Below are 20,862 nucleotides of genomic sequence, written 5' to 3'. Positions count from 1 at the left end.
CTTGAGTCTTGTTTGCCACCTTCATCAGATTATTTGCTTATAAAGTATTTATCTCAAATGACAAATCATAATACATGATGGCCAGCCTGTCATGGAGTTAACTGATTTCTTCCTTATTCCCCAGGTTTGCCAGGGATTCATAAACAGGGAAAGTTAAAACAATTATTTAATATTTAATGTTTTACCAACCTGCATCTGGCCAGAGTTCCTGTCACACAACTGGATGATTATTTTATAACTTCTAAACACTTATTAACAAACTTATGTTTCCTTTGTTATCATAATCAAGTATACTCTAGTAAGATACCAGCATAGAAAGAGAAACATAATTTTTGTAGGAATGTCTTTATTAGAATAACAAAATAAATAAATAAACAAAAACAAGCAGATAATCACTCAATAACTCCAGGAAATTCATACTGAGACTGTCAAAAGAAAATATTACCATAATTTAATAGTTTTTTTTTTTTTAAGAAGATGAGGAGACAGTGAAGAGAACATCGGCAGGACACGGGGATGAAGAGAACCTCCAGGAGTTTTTGGGAAGCTGGAAGTAAACCTGGAGCTGCAGTCTGCTCACCTGAAGAGCTGCCTGCATAAAACAATGAAAAATAAGAGTTCACTCTCATACATGAAATGATAATCCTAGGGAAATGTTTTTTTTAAATTTACAAATTAAAGTATGATTCTCTGATCATGAAGGGACATTGTATTAAAATATTTTTCTGACTACTAATTTAAATGCCCAAAAACAGTTAATTAGCGAATGAAAGTAATTGGTTTTGAAAGTCTGTCAACACAATTTATAAAATACCTATATTAACTAAAGAAATATAAAAAATAAGCTGAGAGAAAATATATCTCACTTTCAGCCGCTACGAACAGATAACAAGCAGCGGAAAACGACAGTGACTTGCTGAAAACAGGCTGCGGTTAGCGGGGAAAACACGTTCCAACCGCCCGTTAAACTGGGAGCTCCTCCGGTCTGTTAGCGGAGCTATGCTACTCCGAAAAACTCCGGAGCAAATATTAAAGTATGAATATTCTGGATGAACTGAGTGGATAGATGAAGCTATAAGGTCTACTTTCTCGCCTAAAAACAAATTTAAATGAGTTTTCGTGGCAATTAATGGTGGTAAAAATGCAATACATTTCTGTACTGACCTTCTCTATTTACCGCTGCTGGTGGCGCATTGCATTGTGGGATATCTTGCTGCCTCAAGTCCGCAGAAGGATGCATTCATAGACATAATATAAGCATAGACGCCTCATGGACCGCTCCGGCGCAGGAAATACGGCGGCCATCTTGGAGCGGTATACCCTCCTACTTTGCTCAATCAAAACAGCAGAAGATGCCTCAGCACTGAGGGATATTGTTGTTCTGGTCGATGGATTACTGATGCGAGGGCTCCACAGACAACATTTCACAAGTAAGATGGACATATTATTGTGTATATATTGTGATTAGAATATTACTTTACTGTATTTATGTCCACCGGCGAGATATCAGCTAATATTAGCTACAGTGCTTGGTGTAATACGGGTTCAGCCCCGCTATGAAGGCTGACTGAGATTCTGTAAATCTAAAAAAGTTAATTATTCTCTAACATTGAGTTAGATTATCTGACACAAAGGCCTATATTAGAAATGAAACAATATAACACATATTATAAAACTTATATTATGTGTTATAACATTCATCGGCAAAGTTTACACAGGTGGTAAAGACTATTATTTATATTCTTTCACTCTGTCAAAAGTAAGATACATCCTAAATCTTCCATTTTTGTTTTGAAAGTTTCCTAAAGACACGATGTGAGGAAGAAGAGGGAGAAATCTATAAAGAGAGACGGATTCACTGCAGCACGGATGAATCTCACATCGGATTTTGGACTCGTCGGCTGGGAAAAAAAAAAAAAAAAAATATATATATATATATATATATATATATATATATAATTCATTATTAATCTTTATTTATAGTGTTTGTATAGTTATATAAATATATATTGATATTACTAAATAATTTATTAAATAAATTATGAACAGCTGTGTGCTTTGTAATATGCTCTTCATACATCGATATCAGAATATTCCATTCCTATTCTATTGTTATAGCCACTAAGCATATTTAAATATGATGAACTATGTATTAAAAACACACTTAAAAAATACAATTGTTTATAAATGTTGCTTTGATAGATGTTTGAATATGGTTTACAGTAACAAAAAAGTGTGTTATGATCGATTAAATCCGCTGATATGTCATTGTGCTGCTAAACACATAACGCTAAGTGGAGTGGAGTACCGCTCCAAGATGGCCGCCCTAAATCTCGTCAGCGACAATAGGCGAGAGCGGTCCATGAGGCGTCCTTATATTATGTCTATGGATGCATTGATGCATCCTCGATAAAATGGGCGGAGCAAGAACACATCCGGGTACTTTGAGCGTTCTTGCCTGGATGTGTACTTTGAATGGGCTCTTTGCACCTAAGGCGTTGACGTCACATCTCCAGGAGCTAATGCGGCTCACTTTTTTCCGCTTTGAGTTACCATGACTGGTAGAAAAGACTAAGTCGTATTTCAGATGCAAAAAAACAATACTATGAACATTGTTGTCTTCCTAATATAATGGGCTTTTAAGTTTTCGTTAATTTCCAAGCGATCCTGAATTAAGGAGATGGCTTGTAAATATCTGTCGCTACCAGCTAACGCCGCACAGCAAAGTTTGCAGCCTTCACTTCACTCCGGATCAGCCTAAAACTACCGGGGATACGGATGGTAAATAAAGGAGCCTCCCTGAGTTATTTCCATGGAATCACTTCTATATTCAGCCTGAAAGAGTTTATGGGAACGAGAGAGCAGACCAGAGCCAGACAGCCGAGCAACTGATCCGCCTGTACATCCTGCTGTAAACACCGTCCTATCTGAGCTCTTCACAAGAAACATGCAAAGGTAATAAAACGAAATAACACGGAGACATGAAGCAACACGGTCATATTTTTCTAAAAGCAGCAACTTTGAACCTGAACAGCTGAACCAGATCTCTGACACCAGAGCTGCGCTACGTCAAGCTATGAGGCTTGTTGAGCTTCGTCAGGCTTCGGAAGTAAAAAGCCCGAACCGTAACCGAACCCCAACCCCGTTAGTCTGACACTAACGACAATAAACACACATAATATACTTGAAAATAAGATAAATACATTGTCCGTTAGAATGTTTAGATACTTAAATAGCACATTTTTACAAGAACAATGTCCGAGAATATTGCCTACTAGCATAAGCTAACATTAATCACAAAGTTTAAGTAAAACTCACCTTCGTGTCAGTGAATGTATAACGAGGCGAACATCTAAAACCTTTCTCCAGCTGACTTGTTGGGGCTTCGGATCGATGTACAAACCTTGACCAAGCACTGCAAGCAGCTAATGTAAATGATATTTGTATTGGATCGGAAACAATCGAGCCGCTTTACCCCGAACGCGGAAGCTGAGGTGCAAAGAGCCCATTGGAACAGTACTTGGGCCGCTGTCGATGACGTTTCACGAGGACGCGAGAACACAAGTACAGACAAGAACGCATATTGAGAAACGGCCATGCAAACATTTTCCATACTAAGAACAGAACACTGAATCCATTACTCCAACAGCTACAGCCAGTCTAAGTAACTGACTCAGTAGCAATGAGGAAAAAAAGCAACATGAACACTTTGCAAGCTAGTGGCTTTTCACAGCTTATCGAGCTATCAAAACTGCCTCGTTACTCTCTCCCAAGCACACAACTTACAAATTTGATCAGTAACAACTGTTTTTTTGTGAACTACTTTGATAAACGATGATGTACTGATCTGTACTAGAGCTAATCCCCGGGTGCTAATAACGGTAGCTAGCAAAGTGAAAACCAAAGAACATGCAGAAGGTTTACAAATGACTTCTCATACAGAATGATAATTTTTGTGGAAACATTCCCAACTACAAAAAATAATATTTAGATCACTTACCTAATCGGTCCACCTCCAAAGACTTGTCTTGTGGTCTTGTGGCTGAATAGTCAGAAGAAACTGCGCGGCAATCGCGATATCTTTAAAATTATCTTTTGACTTCTTATTGGTTAAGATTCAAAAGCCCGCTCTTATTATTGTCCAATCATATTTAATTCTTGTCTTTGTTATATTGCATCATTTCCGGTAATGATAAAACATGATTACAATGGTTTTAGTAATCTAATTTAATCACGTTAAATCAACATATGAAAAATTTGTAGTTTCATTATTGTTGGTTATTAAGTAAATTGTTCTTTATTCAATTGTGTAAATACAAGAAAGATGACTGAATTGTGTAGTATTAACTTATTTTGTTTGTGCAAATTCAAAAACCCCTCAATTCTCATTTTTTCAGTGTATACACAGGAGAAATGTTGGCAATATTATTGACTTTACAATGATATAAGACATAAAACCATTAAAAACAATAATATGTTCAGATTCAAGCTCTGCATTATTAAGTTTAAAATATAATCAAACAAACAGTAGGATGGACATTTTATTAGAAATATTTCATACATTATTCAGAATACAAAACATGGTTTTAATAGTTATATTTGTGTGGGTTCCAGCACATATTGGAGTAGAAGGAAACGAGAAGGCAGATAAAATGGCAAAGAGGGCAATTAAAAATCCTATTAGTTTTACAGTTAAAATAAGTAAAGCTGAAGGAAAAAGTATTGTTAAAGAGAAACTGATGAAAGCTTGGCAAAAAAGGTGGGATGAAGATAAAACAGGAAGATGGTTTTATAAAATTCAGAAGATAGGAGAAATAAGAAATAGAAAGGAGGAAAGAGTGATAAGGTTAAGATTTGGACATACAGGACTTAATTATACACTTTAAAATTCAAAAGCATAAAACTGGCAAATGTGATTACTGTGAGAAATATGAAACTATAGAGCATGTTATATTAGAATGCGATAAATATGAAAAAGATAGAAGATATATGAAGAGAGAGTGTGAAAGTATTAAGGAGAAGGTTAATTCATTAGATATGTTGAGGAAGAATTTGGGGAGTAAACATGCAAATAATTATTTGATTTCTAAAGAAAACTAAATTATTTCATAGAATTTGATTATAGTAGGTGTGTTTGTGAATGAGGGCATAATATAGAAGAATGGTATACAAAGTTGTGCATAAGCATGTATGTGTTTTTACATGTGAATGTGTGATTGTATGTTTAGATAGAATTTATGGTAGAATATATGAAAGAAGAGGAGGAAGAACCAGCTTCTGAATTGAATTCTACTCTGAGCACTTTTATGGTAAGTTTGGCAATATTACTTTGATCTTAAATGTGTTTATTGAAAAGTAACTGCATTGTTTTCTGCCTGTAGTAATCTTGGTTATTTTGGGGCAAACCAGATATTTTTAATAATGGGCTCTTTGCACCTCAGCTTCCGCGTTCGGGGTAAAGCGGCTCGATTGTTTCCGATCCAATACAAATATCATTTACATTAGGTGCTTGCAGTGCTTGACCAAGGTTTGTACATCAATCCGAAGCCCCAACAAGTCAGCTGGAGAAAGGTTTTAGATGTTCGCCTCGTTATACATTCACTGATACGAAGGTGAGTTTTACTTAAACTTTGTGGCTAACATTAACGTTAGCTTATGCTAGTAGGCAATATTCTCGGACATTGTTCTTGTAAAATGTGCTATTTAAGTATCTAAACATTCTAACGGACAATGTATTTATCTTATTTTCAAGTATATTATGTGTGTTTATTGTCGTTAGTGTCACAGACTAACGGGGAGGTCACGGTTCGGACTTTTTACTTACGAAGCCTGACGAAGCTCAACAAGCCTCATAGCTTAACAGTAGCGCAGCTCTGGTGTCAGAGATCTGGTTCAGCTGTTCAGGTTCAAAGTTGCTGCTTTTAGAAAAATATGACCGTGTTGCTTCATGTCTCCGTGTTATTTCGTTTTATTACCTTTGCATGTTTCTTGTGAAGAGCTCAGATAGGACGGTGTTTACAGCAGGATGTACAGGCGGATCAGTTGCTCGGCTGTCTGGCTCTGGTCTGCTCTCTCGTTCCCATAAACTCTTTCAGGCTGAATATAGAAGTGATTCCATGGAAATAACTCAGGGAGGCTCCTTTATTTACCATCCGTATCCCCTGTAGTTTTAGGCTGACCCGGAGTGAAGTGAAGGCTGCAAACTTTGCTGTGCGGCGTTAGCTGGTAGCGACAGATATTTACAAGCCATCTTCTTAATTCAGGATCGCTTGGAAATTAACGAAAACTTAAAAGCCCATTATATTAGGAAGACAACAATGTTAATAGTATTGTTTTTTTGCATCTGAAATACGACTTAGTCTTTTCTACCAGTCATGGTAACTCAAAGCGGAAAAAAGTGAGCCGCATTAGCTCCTGGAGATGTGACGTCAACGCCTTAGGTGCAAAGAGCCCATTGAGGTCATGTCTCCTTATGTATTTTTTTATCCTACTCACCGCTCTAGGCTTAAAGTATGAAATCCTGCGAGATTTTGTGGGATTTGAGTTTTTAAAATAGGGTGGAGGGTTAGGGTTAGGGTTAGAGCATGTGTGGACAAGGAAGTGTAAAGCTGGCTGCTCCAGGTGGGCTTTAAATCATTTCAAATCACTTGTTTTAAATATTTTATTATGATGTGCTTAGAGACATGTTTAGATATGCCTCTGTTCCAGAACAGCTGAGTTAGATGATTGCATGATCTCTTTTGCAGCCATCAAGAACTCCAGAAGGCTGTTCATCATCCACAGTTTCAATCCAGGTGCAGCAGAAGGGAAACACCTGAAACATGTAAGGCAGGTGAAACACTGAACTAAACCTGCTAATGACTGATTCAGTCTGTTGATTCTTGGATTGGTAACTGGCTAAACTGAACTGGACTATTGTTACTTGTGCTGGATCTTTATCAGCATATGGACATTTTTTAAGGAATTTAAGCAACTTATTTGGAAATATGTGTAGTTAATGGAAGATTGAACCAGCTATTTGATGGAAGTTTATTCTGTATAAATTGTAAATAATTTTTCCAAATACAGTACACATCACTTTTTGCTCTCTTTATTTGTCTCTGGTGTGTTAAATAAACCCTGATCCTCTGAGTTTTATCTTTAGGTTTTCTGATAAACAGCCTTTATTTTAAATATTGATTCCCTCATTTTAACGAGTGCAGCATCATAAATGCTGCAGCTTGATAGGCAAATGTAGTTGTATACATAAACATTAAGATAAATATTAACTTAACACTGAGTGTACATGAGGAACTATATGGTTTGTGTTTGTTCTCTGACCTGTAACCAGTTCACTGTTTAATCTTTCAGTGTCTTTCAGAACTTTTCAAATGTTTATCATCTTTCTAACCGGCACCTTCCTCACTTTTATTTTTGTGTTTTTCAGCTGCTGCTCTGCAGTTTGAACCAAAACTGACTCTTGAGGACTGCAGCGAAACTGTCAAGAAGTGGCTTCATTACGTGCCAGAAAGCATTATGGAACCAAAGTGACAACAACCAGAGTCAAACTTCGGTTACCCCAACGCAGGCGTGGAGCTATGGGGTGGGCTGGGGGTGCGGCTGCCCCCTGGCCCAGGATGGGTGCCCATGGGGCCCTGGGTCTGGAGGTGCCAGGGAGGGAGGAATGGTTTCAAGTCACTTTAATGTCTGATAAGAAAGTGCGCCCCCACCTGTTGAGAAAGGTGTATTTAATGTTAAAGTTACTTTTCCTCAATGGAATATATAGTAGTCAGTCCCAGTGACTGTTTCACTCATGGTTTAGCCGATGTGATTTCTGGGTAAGAATCAAACGACAAACACACCCCTCCCCACCCCCACCCTCCACTGCCGGTCAACAGTTTTCACCAGTGGCCCAAACCTCCCCCCCATGAGCCCCCCCACCCAACAGTTTCCAGAAACGCGTCAGGGGCCCGGTCATTGGCCCCACCCCCCGACCCGACGCTGACTTGTTCCGCTAGTGCCCCAACTTGTACCGTTTCCCAGGTTCATACAGTACAAAGCTTAACGACATGGACGCCGTTCTTCGATGGACAATAAACTGTTGTTCTGACAGTGAAAAGGAGTCAAATATGTTTAAAGATCTATCCCTCTTTTCTTAAATAAAATGTTATATCAATCCCATGTCATTTTTAACCTTTTGTACACATAGTTTTGGTAATATGTTAATGTAAGATACTTTTGAATGACATACCCATGATATATCATCTGCCAATAAAACTTTAACACCAGTGAATAAACCTTTAGTGGCATGTTATGATGTAGACCCATCAGGCCAAAAAATGTACATAAATCCTTAGCTTTCATTTAATATAAAATCAACCCAAATGTGCATGTAGATCCACATTCAATGATGGTTGAATTAACATTGATTCCTAACTGATTCAATGTAACACAAATATGCATGCAAATTGACATACAGATGATGGTTGAATCAACATTGATTGTGTCGGTTATGGTTGAAACCCTAACATTGATTCAACATACAAGTCACCGACCACTTTCAATTCCGTTTCAATGCCAAGCTTCAGTGTTGTTTCACTCATATTGTGCTATCTGGGCGGATTCTCTGTTACGTCTTGCGCGCCAACATTGAGCCCACAAGCAGCAAAATGAGTAAGAAACAGATGTCCTTGAAAAGTTTATTTGCGAAGCGGAAAAGGCCCAGAGAAGAGTCATGAGAATGGATTTATCCCAGACCGGTAGGTGATTCCTACATTCCAAGTTTGTATAATATGCGGCGACCAATGAAGCCTTCAAACTGCTTTGCCACATAGAGACAAAGCACCCTGTGCTTAAGCAACACACCTCGGCTGGGCCGGCCCAAGCCTCCATGGGGCCCTAAGCGAAATTTGGTTTTGGGGCCCTCTAGTTCTGCTAACAATATGGACTGGCTGGAATCAACAGTCCGATCACATTCACACACCTGCTATAAACTTATTGCATCTCTGGCAGTGCTGTATACATTATATACATGTATAGTAGGATACATTTATTGGCCAACTGATTTATCGACCAGTTGATTTCTGGATTCCTTAATTTTGGGGGGTCGTGATTGGCCAATACTTATATGTGAGGCCCATCTTATGCCCTAATCTTATCTTCGTCAGCAAAGGTTTAAAAATCATCCTCTGTCCTCTTCTGCTCTGCAGTGAGAGGTTTGACCAGACCGGCCCATCAGTTCTGGTCTGCATGTTTGCAGTTGACAATATTCACACCACTGTTGCCAACTTAGCGACTTTCTTGCTATATTTAGCAACATCAAAATCAGCAGGTCAGGCTTTTTAAAGATTGGTAACCAGGGATCGGCCAGAAAACTGCAATTGGTGCAGCCCTACACACACATTCATGACATTCTTTGATTAAATACATTTCTCTTAAGCATTACTCCAATAGCTAAAAATTAAATTTTTATCAGGTGAGACTTTTTTTCAACTTAGAAGTTGATGTAAAAAATGTTTGTTTTAGCCACAAAATGATTCTGCTCAGCAGCAAACAACATATCCCCAACTACAGCATAGAGCAGCTCATTGATGTAGCAGCTATGTAGCCTGACGTAAAAACATTTTGCTAGACAATGTCAAACATTGAGAAGTTTTAATTATTATCAAACGTTATCAAACACGGCGTTCTGAAGCCAAAAATACCTCAGAAATATACAGAGCCAAGCAGTAGAATAAACTCATTTAAAGTTTAAACTCAGTTTCACACAAACACAAAGACCCTAGCATAAATGTTTGGCTGTTGAACTGGATCATTTCAGGTTGCTATCAAGCAAATTTTCTGAGCAGCTTGACTAATCTTTTACATTAGTAAGTCAAGACACATTAAAACAAACCTTTATCTTGGCTTTTTTCTATTTTCCCTCTTTCTTTTCTCCCTCCCTGAAGGATAAGACATTTTCTGAGACATTGTTTTGCTAACTTAACTTCTGACCGGAGCTTTGGACGTTTGGATGCTCTGCACGTTGAATAGCAGCTCATGTTACTGGCGAAGCGTGCAGTACCTACCGCGGCCACCAGGGGCCCCCAAGAGCAATTTATTTTTTTCCTTTTTATTGATAAAATAATAACTTCTACATACATGATCAAATATATATTACTGTAAAAACAAATAAACTCACAGTGAAACTGTGTGTTTTGGATATTATGACATAGAAATTACAAAAAAATAAAAAATCAGCTCCACTGAGGGGGCCCCTTAGTTGCCTTGGGGCCCTAAGCGGCTGCTTAGTTTGCTCATGCTTTGGGCTGAACCTGCACCTCAGGTGTCATTGTCTTCCATCACTCCCAGGTGGGACCGTCTCGTTGTAGAGAAACAAGATGAGAAACAAGACGACCAGAGTCAGAGCGTTAGTGCAGTGGTCGAGATGAGAGGAGTAGAGCTTGTGAGTCTTAAGTCTGGTTCACATGACACGATACAAGAATTGTCGGCCGATTTTCCAAATCTCTGTGACTACAGAGCTGATAAAACTACAACAGGTTAGATCGGTTCATGTGTTCAGCCACCAGTAGTGGAGAAAGTACTTAAAAATATACTTAAGTAAAAGTACAAATACACAGACAAAAATGTACTCAAGTAAAAGTAAAAGTACCACATTAACATTTGTAATGTTTGTAAATTTGTAATTTAAAAGTAAAAAAGTACTGGCTTTTAAAAATACTTAAGTATTAAAAGTAAAAGTACTTGCTGAATGCATTACCTAATCGCTAATATCATTAAGTGTACTGATTGTATTTAATTTTAGTACATTAGAAATGTGCCATTTTAATGAACAATGCCACAGATAAAGCATGTTTTTATTATGTTTACTCTGTAACATAGTTTAGGCTTAGATATGTGATTCTATGCATCATAATTTCAGGGATGGAAACATCTTGTCTCCTGTCCAAACATAGCATGAACTTCACTCTTTTTTTTTTGCCACTAGTGGCTTTTATTTTTAAAGAAATCCAACTGAAAGGGGATGGAAAGAGGGTGGGTGGGGGAGGACATGGAACCAAGGAGCCACGTAGCAGAGTTGTAGTCTAGACCACCGAACCAGAGACCAAATCAAGACCAAGACCAGCACCCCGCGCTACATGACACAATAAAATTAAGTGCACCTGTCAAAATTGCTTCTCAAATTGATCTGAAAGATCCACATTCCCATAAAACACCAAGATATTAAATACTTACAGCTGAAATAAATTTAACCAGTATCAATTCAAACTCCTCTTCATTCTGTTTTGCTTTCATCTCTGTGCCACAATCCGCAGAGGTCTCCTGCCATCCCTAAAAAAATAACGCCCTGGGCGGTTGCCCATATTGCCAATGTCAGAAACCACAACTGTCTGCACCATTAAACATAGCAATTAACGGTAAACAATGCTCAAGTTTGAAAACTGTCCAAGGCACAATAAGCAAGAAGTAACCAAGCAGAAGGAAGTGACTGTTTGTTCTCATCCTCCCTCCTGCTGCAACGTCTCCCACCATGACAGGTGACGAAAACAGAGCAATGAGCATGCTCTGTGTTCTTAGTTCTTACATTCTTGTTTTATTTATTCGCCTATATATATATATATATATATATATATATATATATATATATATATATATTTTTTTTTTTTTTTTTTTTTCATATATATGTATATATGAAATAAATAATAGCTACTGCAGTGTACACAGAGCATTACAAGAACAAAGAACGGCTCTCAGTGAGGCTTCAATCCTGTCAACCTTAGTAAAGATCTGTCCAAAAGAATCGGTTCGTTCCTGAATGTCATATCACTATATTGCACTTTGGTCACAGCTTTGTCCCATACATGCGACATGTCAGCCAACACCTCCACACAATAATTCAGCACATGAGTGACAACTTTTTTTCATCGCAGATGCAACATGTGTGTCTCAGTCAGTACAGCTAGAATTGCTAACATCACGTCCACGGAGCTTACTTTTCTTTAAGCTTTCCTTCCAAGTGACGCTAAAAGTTGGACATGAAGGCGAAGTGAAGCGTTGCTGATTTTACTTGTCGCCATATCTTATGATTTATGCAGCGCTATTATATTACTGACGATTAGACAGACATCTTCTCCCGCTCAGAGGAAACCACTGTGCATGTCTTGGAGCTCCGTATGCGAGTAAAGGTGGAGGCGATGGATGACAACAGACACTAAGTCACGTTATTGCTTGGATTTTACGGCGCCACCTTAAGACCCTGAACTTCACATTTTAACGAAAAAAAGCGCAACGCGACTTGGATGTAATGAGTAACGCGACAGTTTTGGAGAAATGTAGTGAAGTTGAAAGTACAGATACTTACTGTAAAATGTAGTGGAGTAAAAGTAGAAAGTACCCATTATTAAATCTACTTAAGTAAAGTACACGAAAAATGTACTAAGTACTTCCCACCACTGCCACACGGCACAAACCGATTTCTCTCACGAACATCCCGATTCCAGAAGAAAATGGACTCAAGTTAAGCGATAAAAGACATAACAAAAATGAGAAAGGAAAAAAAAAACGTTGGACAAAGACTGTGGGAGCAGCCGCTCTATTTGCTGTGCTATGCACTGAACCGGTGTTCTGTCAGATCAGCATACGTTGTCAGATAGTCATACGCAGTCATTACCATATGATTTTATTTAATCAGCAACATTGAATCATGACGTAGATCAACATACACTTTGTTATTAACAGCTGTATGGCATCCTGACTTAGCGGTTAAGTAGGTTAATGAGTTTTACACGGGTGTGTGTTGTAGTTGACTGCAGCTGCAGCTAGACCTGCTTTAAATACACTTTGAAACCACAACAACGCATGTATATTTATCTAGTTATTATATTATGATATTATAAACAATTTAATGACTTATTTTCGTCATAGCTTGTTGCGTATGCTGAACTGACAACTCCACTAACGGTCGGACTTCTTAATGCGCATGCACAAGCATGCGTACTAACTGTATGTATGCTATCCTGACAGCGTATGGCTATCTGACAGAACACTGGGCTCTCAGTTGCGCAATGTCAGCTGTTTGGGATTCCCCTCCATGCTTAGCTACGTCACCGCGCTTTCTGATTGGCTACCTGTCACATTCAACAGGCTTCCTTCTCTCTCCCAGTCAGGGAAAACCCCACAGGCTGCAATAAAAGGGCCAAAACAAACCAACATGTTCAATATGCCCGATTTTAGAGCGGAGCGGTCCCGATGTTCAGGACGATCGGTTATGGTTGTCATGTGTCCACTCCCCTCCAACCCCCCTCGGGCCGCAGTAAAATGTCAGTCTTGACCGCGGTTCGCGGTGATAAAAAGGTTGGGGGCCACTGCACTAACAAATTAATACCCATTGACTAAGGCCCAGGACCCATTCTTCTTACGCCTGATTCCAAAAAAGTCTAAAAGAGGCAGCAGCTCAGGGATCGAGTTTTGGGGGACAAAATTTTTTTGTGTGAAGCCACTATGGCTCTGGATAGTTGTTAAAGACGCCCGCTCTGAATTTTTTTTAATTTTTTTTATTTATTTATTTATTTTATCTAGGTAGTGTTTTTGTGTCTGCAATACTTTCTCTATGGCATCTTCCTCCATCCTCTATATGTGTGCAAGGTAAAAACAGAAATTATCAAAATCATCTCATAAAGTAATATCCTCAAATCCTAACTTGAGTTTATTTTCTTTTCCCCGAGGCGTTGCCGTGTCCGCATCCAGTCAACTGTTATGTCTCCAGACCCACTGAGAAAAATGTCTTCATTGTGTTCATGTTGGCCGTTTCGGTCGTCTCCTTGGTGCTCAGCGTGCTCGAGCTGCATCACCTGGCATGGAGACACTGCTGCAGGTAGTGTAGTGGATATCTGAGGAAAACAGTCCTTTTGTTGGCCTGCATCTATGTAACGCACTAAAAGGGCGTTCCCTAGCGCAGAGGTTCCCAAACTGTGGGGTGCGCCCCCTGGGAGGGGGGGAGCCGTCTGGATGAAAAAAAAAACAAACAAACAAAAAACAAAACACATGGACACTGTATGTGCTGGATTTTTACCTTAGAATGGCCAACTTTGTTATTCCTATGTCAATTTGATACAGTAGAGGCTTCCACACTTCCCATATTTGTGTCCTCTGTCACTTTTATCAGCAGTTAAAACTGTTTAATCCGTTGTTAACATGTGGAAACCTGTTTTTCCAAGCCGCCTTTAAACGCAACATGAGCGCTACGACGCTCGCTCTGGGTTTCCACCTGTGAAGGAGACCTGCTGCTGCTGGGCGGAGCTACAGGTGTGTTAGGATCACGGCAGCAAAACGCAAAGAACTTTTCACAGTTTTTCCTCCAAACTAACCGACTGAGTTGAGTAAAGCTGCTGGATGCAGGTAATGTTAGCTAAAAGATGACTAGCTAATATCAATACAGAACCTTAAGCTTGTTAACAAGTAGCCTGTAGGCTACTGGTGTTGTCTGTGTTCTGCTAAGTACATTTATTTTGCCCCAAGACACTTCGTTCAACCAGACAGCTATTTGTAATGCGTAGGAGGGGCCCAGGAAATATTAGGAAACCACTGGGGGGGCCCAGGAAGAAAAGTTTGGGAACCACTGCCCTAGTGTATCATTTCCTTTAACCTTAGCTTTGCTCGCATGTGCTCTCTCTCTCTCTCTCTCTCTGTGTGTGTGTGTGTGTGTGTGTGTGTGTGTGTGTGTGTGTGTGTGTGTGTGTGTGTGTGTATACAAGCATGCAGATAGCTAAAAGAGACAGAGGAAAACACAGAATAATTTTTTTCTCAACAGGACTTTAGAACTGTGTGATTTGCTTCATGTTCCTGCCTGGTTTTAGTGAGAACGCCAGCAGCAGCGTTTTGGATCAGCTCCTGCTGTTTGAGTGAATTTTTTAGGCAGACCTTTGAAGACACTGTTCAATAATCAATGTGACTAAAGATAAACACATGGATAAGTTTCCCTAGATCTCACTGAGACATTAGTCCTTTAATCCTGGAAATGTTCTTCAAGTGATAGAAGGCCAACTTTGTAACTGTCTGTGTGGCTCTTAAGGTTCAGGTCTGAGTCAATCACTACATCCAGATTTTGGGCCTGATTGCTGGTTGTAGCTGTAACAGGTGAAACTGTGCATTGACTTTAGATCGTTTCTCTTTAGGTCCAAAGATAATAACTTCAGTTTTGTTTCTGTTCAGCTGGAGAAGGTTTTGACACATCCACATTGGATAAAGCCTGGCATGGAGTATACAGGCTGCTTCTGACTGTAAAGACATCTGCTTCGAAGACTATTCAAGTCCATGTAGCGCCCCAAGATAGTTTAGGTTAAATCAGTGTTTCTCAACCTTTTTTGGGCCAGCGCCCCCCCAGCCTTTATCCAGGTCCCTCACCGCCCCCACCAAAGAATCTGTAGGCTACTTTGCACTGACTATTATTTTATCATTAATATTACTGTCACTATTGTAGATGTTGTGATTTTTATGCTTGTTTCTGTATTTATCATCAAAAATAATTTCCCAGAGAACAAAAAAGCCATGGGAATAGAAATTATTTTCACAGGAGTCTAAGAAAAATGCAGTGAACATTCAACTTAAAATCTGTAGGCCTAACAGCAGCCAATCAGAGTGGAAAAAATATTCTTATTTTGTGCCATTTTCTAGTTGTTAAATATTCCACAAAATGATCAGATAAAAGATGTTCAACATGCCAGTTTAAACTTTGAACTATTTGCAAAACGACTGAGCTCTGCAGCATTAAAACATGGATAGAACTGTAACTACATTAATCATAGCTCTTCTTCTCTTCAGTGTTTCTGTCGGTTTCTGGTGGTGCAGCTCTGTGCTGCCTTCAGGAGAATGGGACATCAGAGTATCATCCATAATATTTCACCCACATGGCATTTATTGTGCAAACCAGAGCTTTTAGTGGAAAAACAAAAGTTCCTTTTTAATGCCATACAAATATGAGACGGAAACATGGATTATATCTTTATATAGATCTGTCTATTGATTATAGATTAATAGTTTTACTGGACAGAAATGACGAAGAACAAATCTGGTTCTTAATCAAATCCTAATGAGTCAAATTGAAGGTGTCATGGAGTCATCAGCCTCATGACATTAACACCGACATGAAAAATAATATTGAAGAAATAAATATATCAAATCTAATTAAAGCATAAATAAGTGATAAGTTATTTACTGTTATGGTCTGTAAGATATATTTATTCTCAGTACTAGATATGGTCTCAACAAACCCATGGCACTTCATCAATATCATTTTACCTTTTTCTGGAAATGGTGTCCTTGCCATACAGTCTCTGTATTAATTATTGCTAGAAGGTCTTGCCATACCAGTTTATTCCTCTGTATTTACTTTAGTTTCTTAGTTTATTCTTGCATTTTGTTCTTCATTCATTTCCATTTAGTTTCCTATGATTAGTATTATCCTCTCTTGGTTTATTGCTATGTCCACTTTAGTTTCTTTCCTGTTGCTAGATTTATTTTATCGTTTACCATCGCTCACCATCTTCACTCATCACCTGCTGCGCCGCCTAATCGTCATGTTTCACATCATGTGTTGATTTTTCACTGTCCAGCGTCGGATTCTCTGTTTTTATGCCATAATTCACGTCTAGTTCGTTTTATGTCCCGCTTCTCCTGTTTCAGAGTTTTGCGCAATGTGCGCCTCTGTTTTTTTTAATTTTTTTATCCTGAGGTGCAGGGCGGTCGGAAAGCGTATCGACAGGGTAAAGGCAGACTGACATAAACCTTTTAAAACAACGGAAACAATTTCGGTATTCTGATTATTGAAATTTAAAAGTGCTGTGGTACCGTTGTTCCATCACCCCCCTTTCATACCGGACCACTTACAGCTCCGGTGTTAACGCTATAAAATGAACGCTCTCTGTGGTGGTATCACTATGGAGAGATTTCTTTTTTTTAAATGGGTTCATTTTTCAGAGGGATACAAAGTGAGGGTATCGTGATTTTAGCTACCAGTAGCAGGAGAATGGAGCTGCGCCAAGAAGCTAACAGAAGCTAACAAACACTGAATAGAAGAAGAGCTGCCATCGATACAGTTGCAGCCAAGCATGATTTAATGTTACACAATACAGTTTTACCAAATTGCTCAAAGTCTAAACTGGCATTGTTGTGCATTTAAGGCAGGGGTCCCCAAACTTTTTCCTGCGAGGGCCACATAGCTGTTCCTTTCTCTGGTCGGGGGCCGGTCTTAGTTTTTGGAGAAAGAAACCTCAGAAAATTCTTGTCGACGGGGGGAGGGGGGGAAGGAGGGCTGTTCTATCTTTGAAACTGTCGGATCCGGCATTGTTCAGGGGGCCGGACCAAATGACGTGGTGGGCCGGATCCCGCCCGCAGGCCGTAGTTTGGGGACCCCTGATTTAAGGTGTAAAGTTTACCTTCGACCAAACGCACCCCAGAGGAATCCCAGCGCCCCCCTTTTGTAAAAATGTCCGCCAGCGCCCCCTGCCGTCCTCTGAACGCCCCCTGGGGGGCGGTACCGCCCACGTTAGAACCGCTAGGTTAAATCATAAACTTATACTTTGTTGGTTCGTGTTTGTTGTCAACAGGAAATCTAAACAGGAAGGAGTTTCATTTGAAACTAATGCTTTTAAAATTTCTACTGCAGGAAGTTTTTCTTCTCCTCAAAGAGTGTCACATCTGCTAACACCTCCATGGTCCGACAGATCTCCATGTCTCCACCTCGACCGTCAACCCCTCCTCCTGATTTCAATCAGTGTGTGACTGGCTCCTCGCACTTCCTCCCGCTCCCCTTCCCTAACAACGGACTGGCCTCTCAGCAAAACTCTGAGAACATGGTGACGGAGAAGAACAAGAGGGCCGCTGCGGTTGAGGAGGCAAACTTTCTCCACATGAATTACTACTCAACCAAATGGGAGAACTGCGGAGATGGCCAGATTCAAGATGGAGTGTACATGAGTTCTGACAGTAACAGCTACAGTCCTGAGAGCAAAGAGATGATGTGCCTCCAGATCCAGAGCAATGGCCCAGATGCGCTGCTGCTGAAGGACAAGAGAAGATTCAGCAAAACAAGTGGAACAAGCAGCCGAACAAGAGTGGGCGATCTCTCAGTTTAGAAATCAAACCACATATAGACTCCAGCTACAATACACTTCCAACAGGTTTCATAACTCTTGACCTTTTGTACATTGGCTGTGATTCCATTGACTATGCAATTGGGGATGTTGGATTAGGAAAATAAATGCTTACTGGAAACACGGCAATTTCAAAAAACTTTAGCTTTTTCATAAAACATCTCTGCTCTAGGATGACATGGTTTTTCAGTTGTATCAGAATGTATCTGTTTCACTAAACTATAATGGTAATTTAGTTTATATGATCTTTGGATCATATAAGTTGCGTGATCAACAACCGGATGTTACTACTGTCAGAAAAGACAAAGACGATGACGACAGGAAGTGGTAGGAGGATGAAGGCGCAGGGTTTTTTTTAATGACTTATTGCATAAACAAACTTATTCACATGTTGCGTTTCCTATTTAATTGAAACACAGCAATTGCGAAATGCCACTACTACAGTTAACTACAGTGATGATGTGTTCAAGTTGATGTACAGTTTATGTGAATGTGACAGAGCTGCTGGATTTGATGTGAATCTTTGATAACTGTCCTGGTCACTGATTCACTGAAATAACTTTATCTTCAGACAGTACCTGCGTTTCCATGGTAAATGTGTGCAAATCTTTGTCTATTCTGCTAATGTACAGAAAAAAACACAATTTTTCAATTTCAGTGTTTCCATTAAATAAGAAGTGAAATGAAAATCACATTAAGTTTGTTCACACAATAAGTCATTAAAAATCATAGCAGCAATGGATGGAAACAATTACATGATATGTTCATGTTTCAAACATGGCTCTAGTGCTGGTGTCAGCTATCACAGAAGACATAGGTGTTTTATTCAAGCATTGGGCCAACAAGTTCCTTCAATTCAACACTTTGGAATGACACGATTTTGTGATGCTGTGAGAGCTCTGGTGGAGCCAGCTGCTCATTGTCTGTAAAATAAAATTCAAACCATCATTCTCCTACCACTTCCTGTTGTCTTCTTCGTCATTTTCGCCAGTAGTAACATCCAGCTGTTGATCAATCAAGTCGTGATTTGAAAAAAGTGCTTTTTCATTGCCGTTTCAGAAAGTACATATATTTCAAGAGAGCCAACAAACCACTTCATTCTAGCGTAAATCTTTTATCAAAAAACAAGAGATTTTGAGAAATCGGCGTATTTCCACTAAGCCAATGTATTTTTGTATTTTCAGTTTCTGTAGTTTTTTTTTAGATTAGGTGCTGCGAAGGTATTAGTAGCTCCCTTACCTGTAGCACAAAACATAATATAATCAAAATTATTGGTCACATAAACACATTAGTGTGGAGGAAGCTAACAGCTAGCCACACATGTACCATCTGTTACACTTGGTGCTGTTTTCTTTTTAGATTTTGAAATAGTACTAATAGTGTTATTTGTTACTGCAGATCACTTGGAAATCATCAGTGTTTTTTAGCTATGTCGAGAATGGAGTAAATCATTAGATTTTGTATCAGTTGTACTACAGCTTGGTAAAAAAAAAACAACAACCAAAAGACCCCTCTGCTCTATGCTTCACTTCGTTCAGAGTGTTTGGTCCCTCAGCTGTTGAGAAACGGTTGCTTGTTGGAGGCGTGGAAATTTTAATGGGGTAATCTGATTTTACCCCCTCACTAATGCTTGGTACTGATGCATTACGTGTGATGCAAACAACCGTCCCTCTTTGCAGAGAGAGAAGGGCCAAGCTGAATCTTTGCAAGCAATAAAAAATCTTAAATATTCAGTTTGTTCCAACTACTTGGAAATGCAGCCAACAACGCAGAGTTAATGACTTTGTTCAATTAGATACAAGGTCAGCTGGTGTAAGTCCACACAGAAACATGTTTTGTCCATATTCAAGTTTGGTACTGGACAAAGCAGTACCAAACTTAACAATGGTCTGTTGTGAAGTTGTAAAGTGTTAATATCAGCTAGTATATTGTTGCATCATGCTGTGAACACGTTTATTTTGAGTCCATTTAAGTTTTAATTTAAAAGTCATCTAAAACAGGTGGTGTTTGTTCGATTAGCAGTTAGCTTCCACCACTCAGAGCATTTATTTACTTCCAACATGCTCGCAGTGTTGTTACATCTTTTGAGCAGATGTAAGGGAATATTACTGATAATAACCGTTTAAACATTATAGACTGTACCTGAGCCAGTTGGTTTTGTGACAATGTAGAGACCTAAAAAATTATATAGAGTCCAAGAGCTCCATTTATTTTCCTTGGTTCTGTGGAAGAAGGCAGATGTTAGCTTCTGCAGTAGCGCTAAATTAGTTTCCATTGTGAGTATGAAGATATATTTGGCATTTAAAATATTAAAATAGGCAGTTCTAAGTGTTTTTATGGAGTTTGTGAAATGTTTGAGGATTGTTTGCACTATTGTTTCCTTATTTTCGGCACATCAGTTAACAACTCTTATATATCTTATATAATTTTTAAACCATCTGTCGGAGTCAATTCTGCCAAATGTTTTATTTAACATCCTTATTGGAAATATTCTCAAATAAAAATATACTCTCATGCTGTTTATCTGATATCAGTCCTTTTGCAGGATCTTTACTTGTACGTATTTATGTGGAATGATGAGACACAAATGAATGTAACTTTACTACTTATGTTCAATTGAAGCCTCTTAGACTTTTCTTGTTCGCTGAAGAAGAAAACAGAACTTGAGTATCAGACAGACAACCAGACAGTAAACTGTGAGAATGAAATTTGAAGAAGTGTATTCTGGGGTTAA

General features: G+C 39.0%; 1 protein-coding gene across 1 annotated transcript in view; it reads left to right on the top strand.

Moving 5' to 3' along the window:
• Positions 1-20,642, top strand: part of LOC106911159 (gap junction alpha-5 protein-like) — a 43,978-nt gene extending 23,336 nt beyond the window's left edge. The window contains exons 5-7 of the mRNA XM_088001175.1: positions 13,558-13,623; positions 13,704-13,852; positions 17,642-20,642. Of these exons, the coding sequence (XP_087857301.1) occupies positions 13,558-13,623; positions 13,704-13,852; positions 17,642-18,110 (684 nt within the window). The 3' untranslated portion in view covers positions 18,111-20,642. The remainder of the gene's footprint in view (positions 1-13,557; positions 13,624-13,703; positions 13,853-17,641) is intronic.
• Positions 20,643-20,862: the final 220 nt, after the last annotated feature.

This window comes from Poecilia mexicana, unplaced genomic scaffold, assembly GCF_051168715.1.
Source record: "Poecilia mexicana isolate PSO_F unplaced genomic scaffold, ASM5116871v1 scaffold_20, whole genome shotgun sequence".
NCBI classification, from domain to species: domain Eukaryota; kingdom Metazoa; phylum Chordata; class Actinopteri; order Cyprinodontiformes; family Poeciliidae; genus Poecilia; species Poecilia mexicana.
This window is presented reverse-complemented; position numbering and strand designations above follow the sequence as displayed.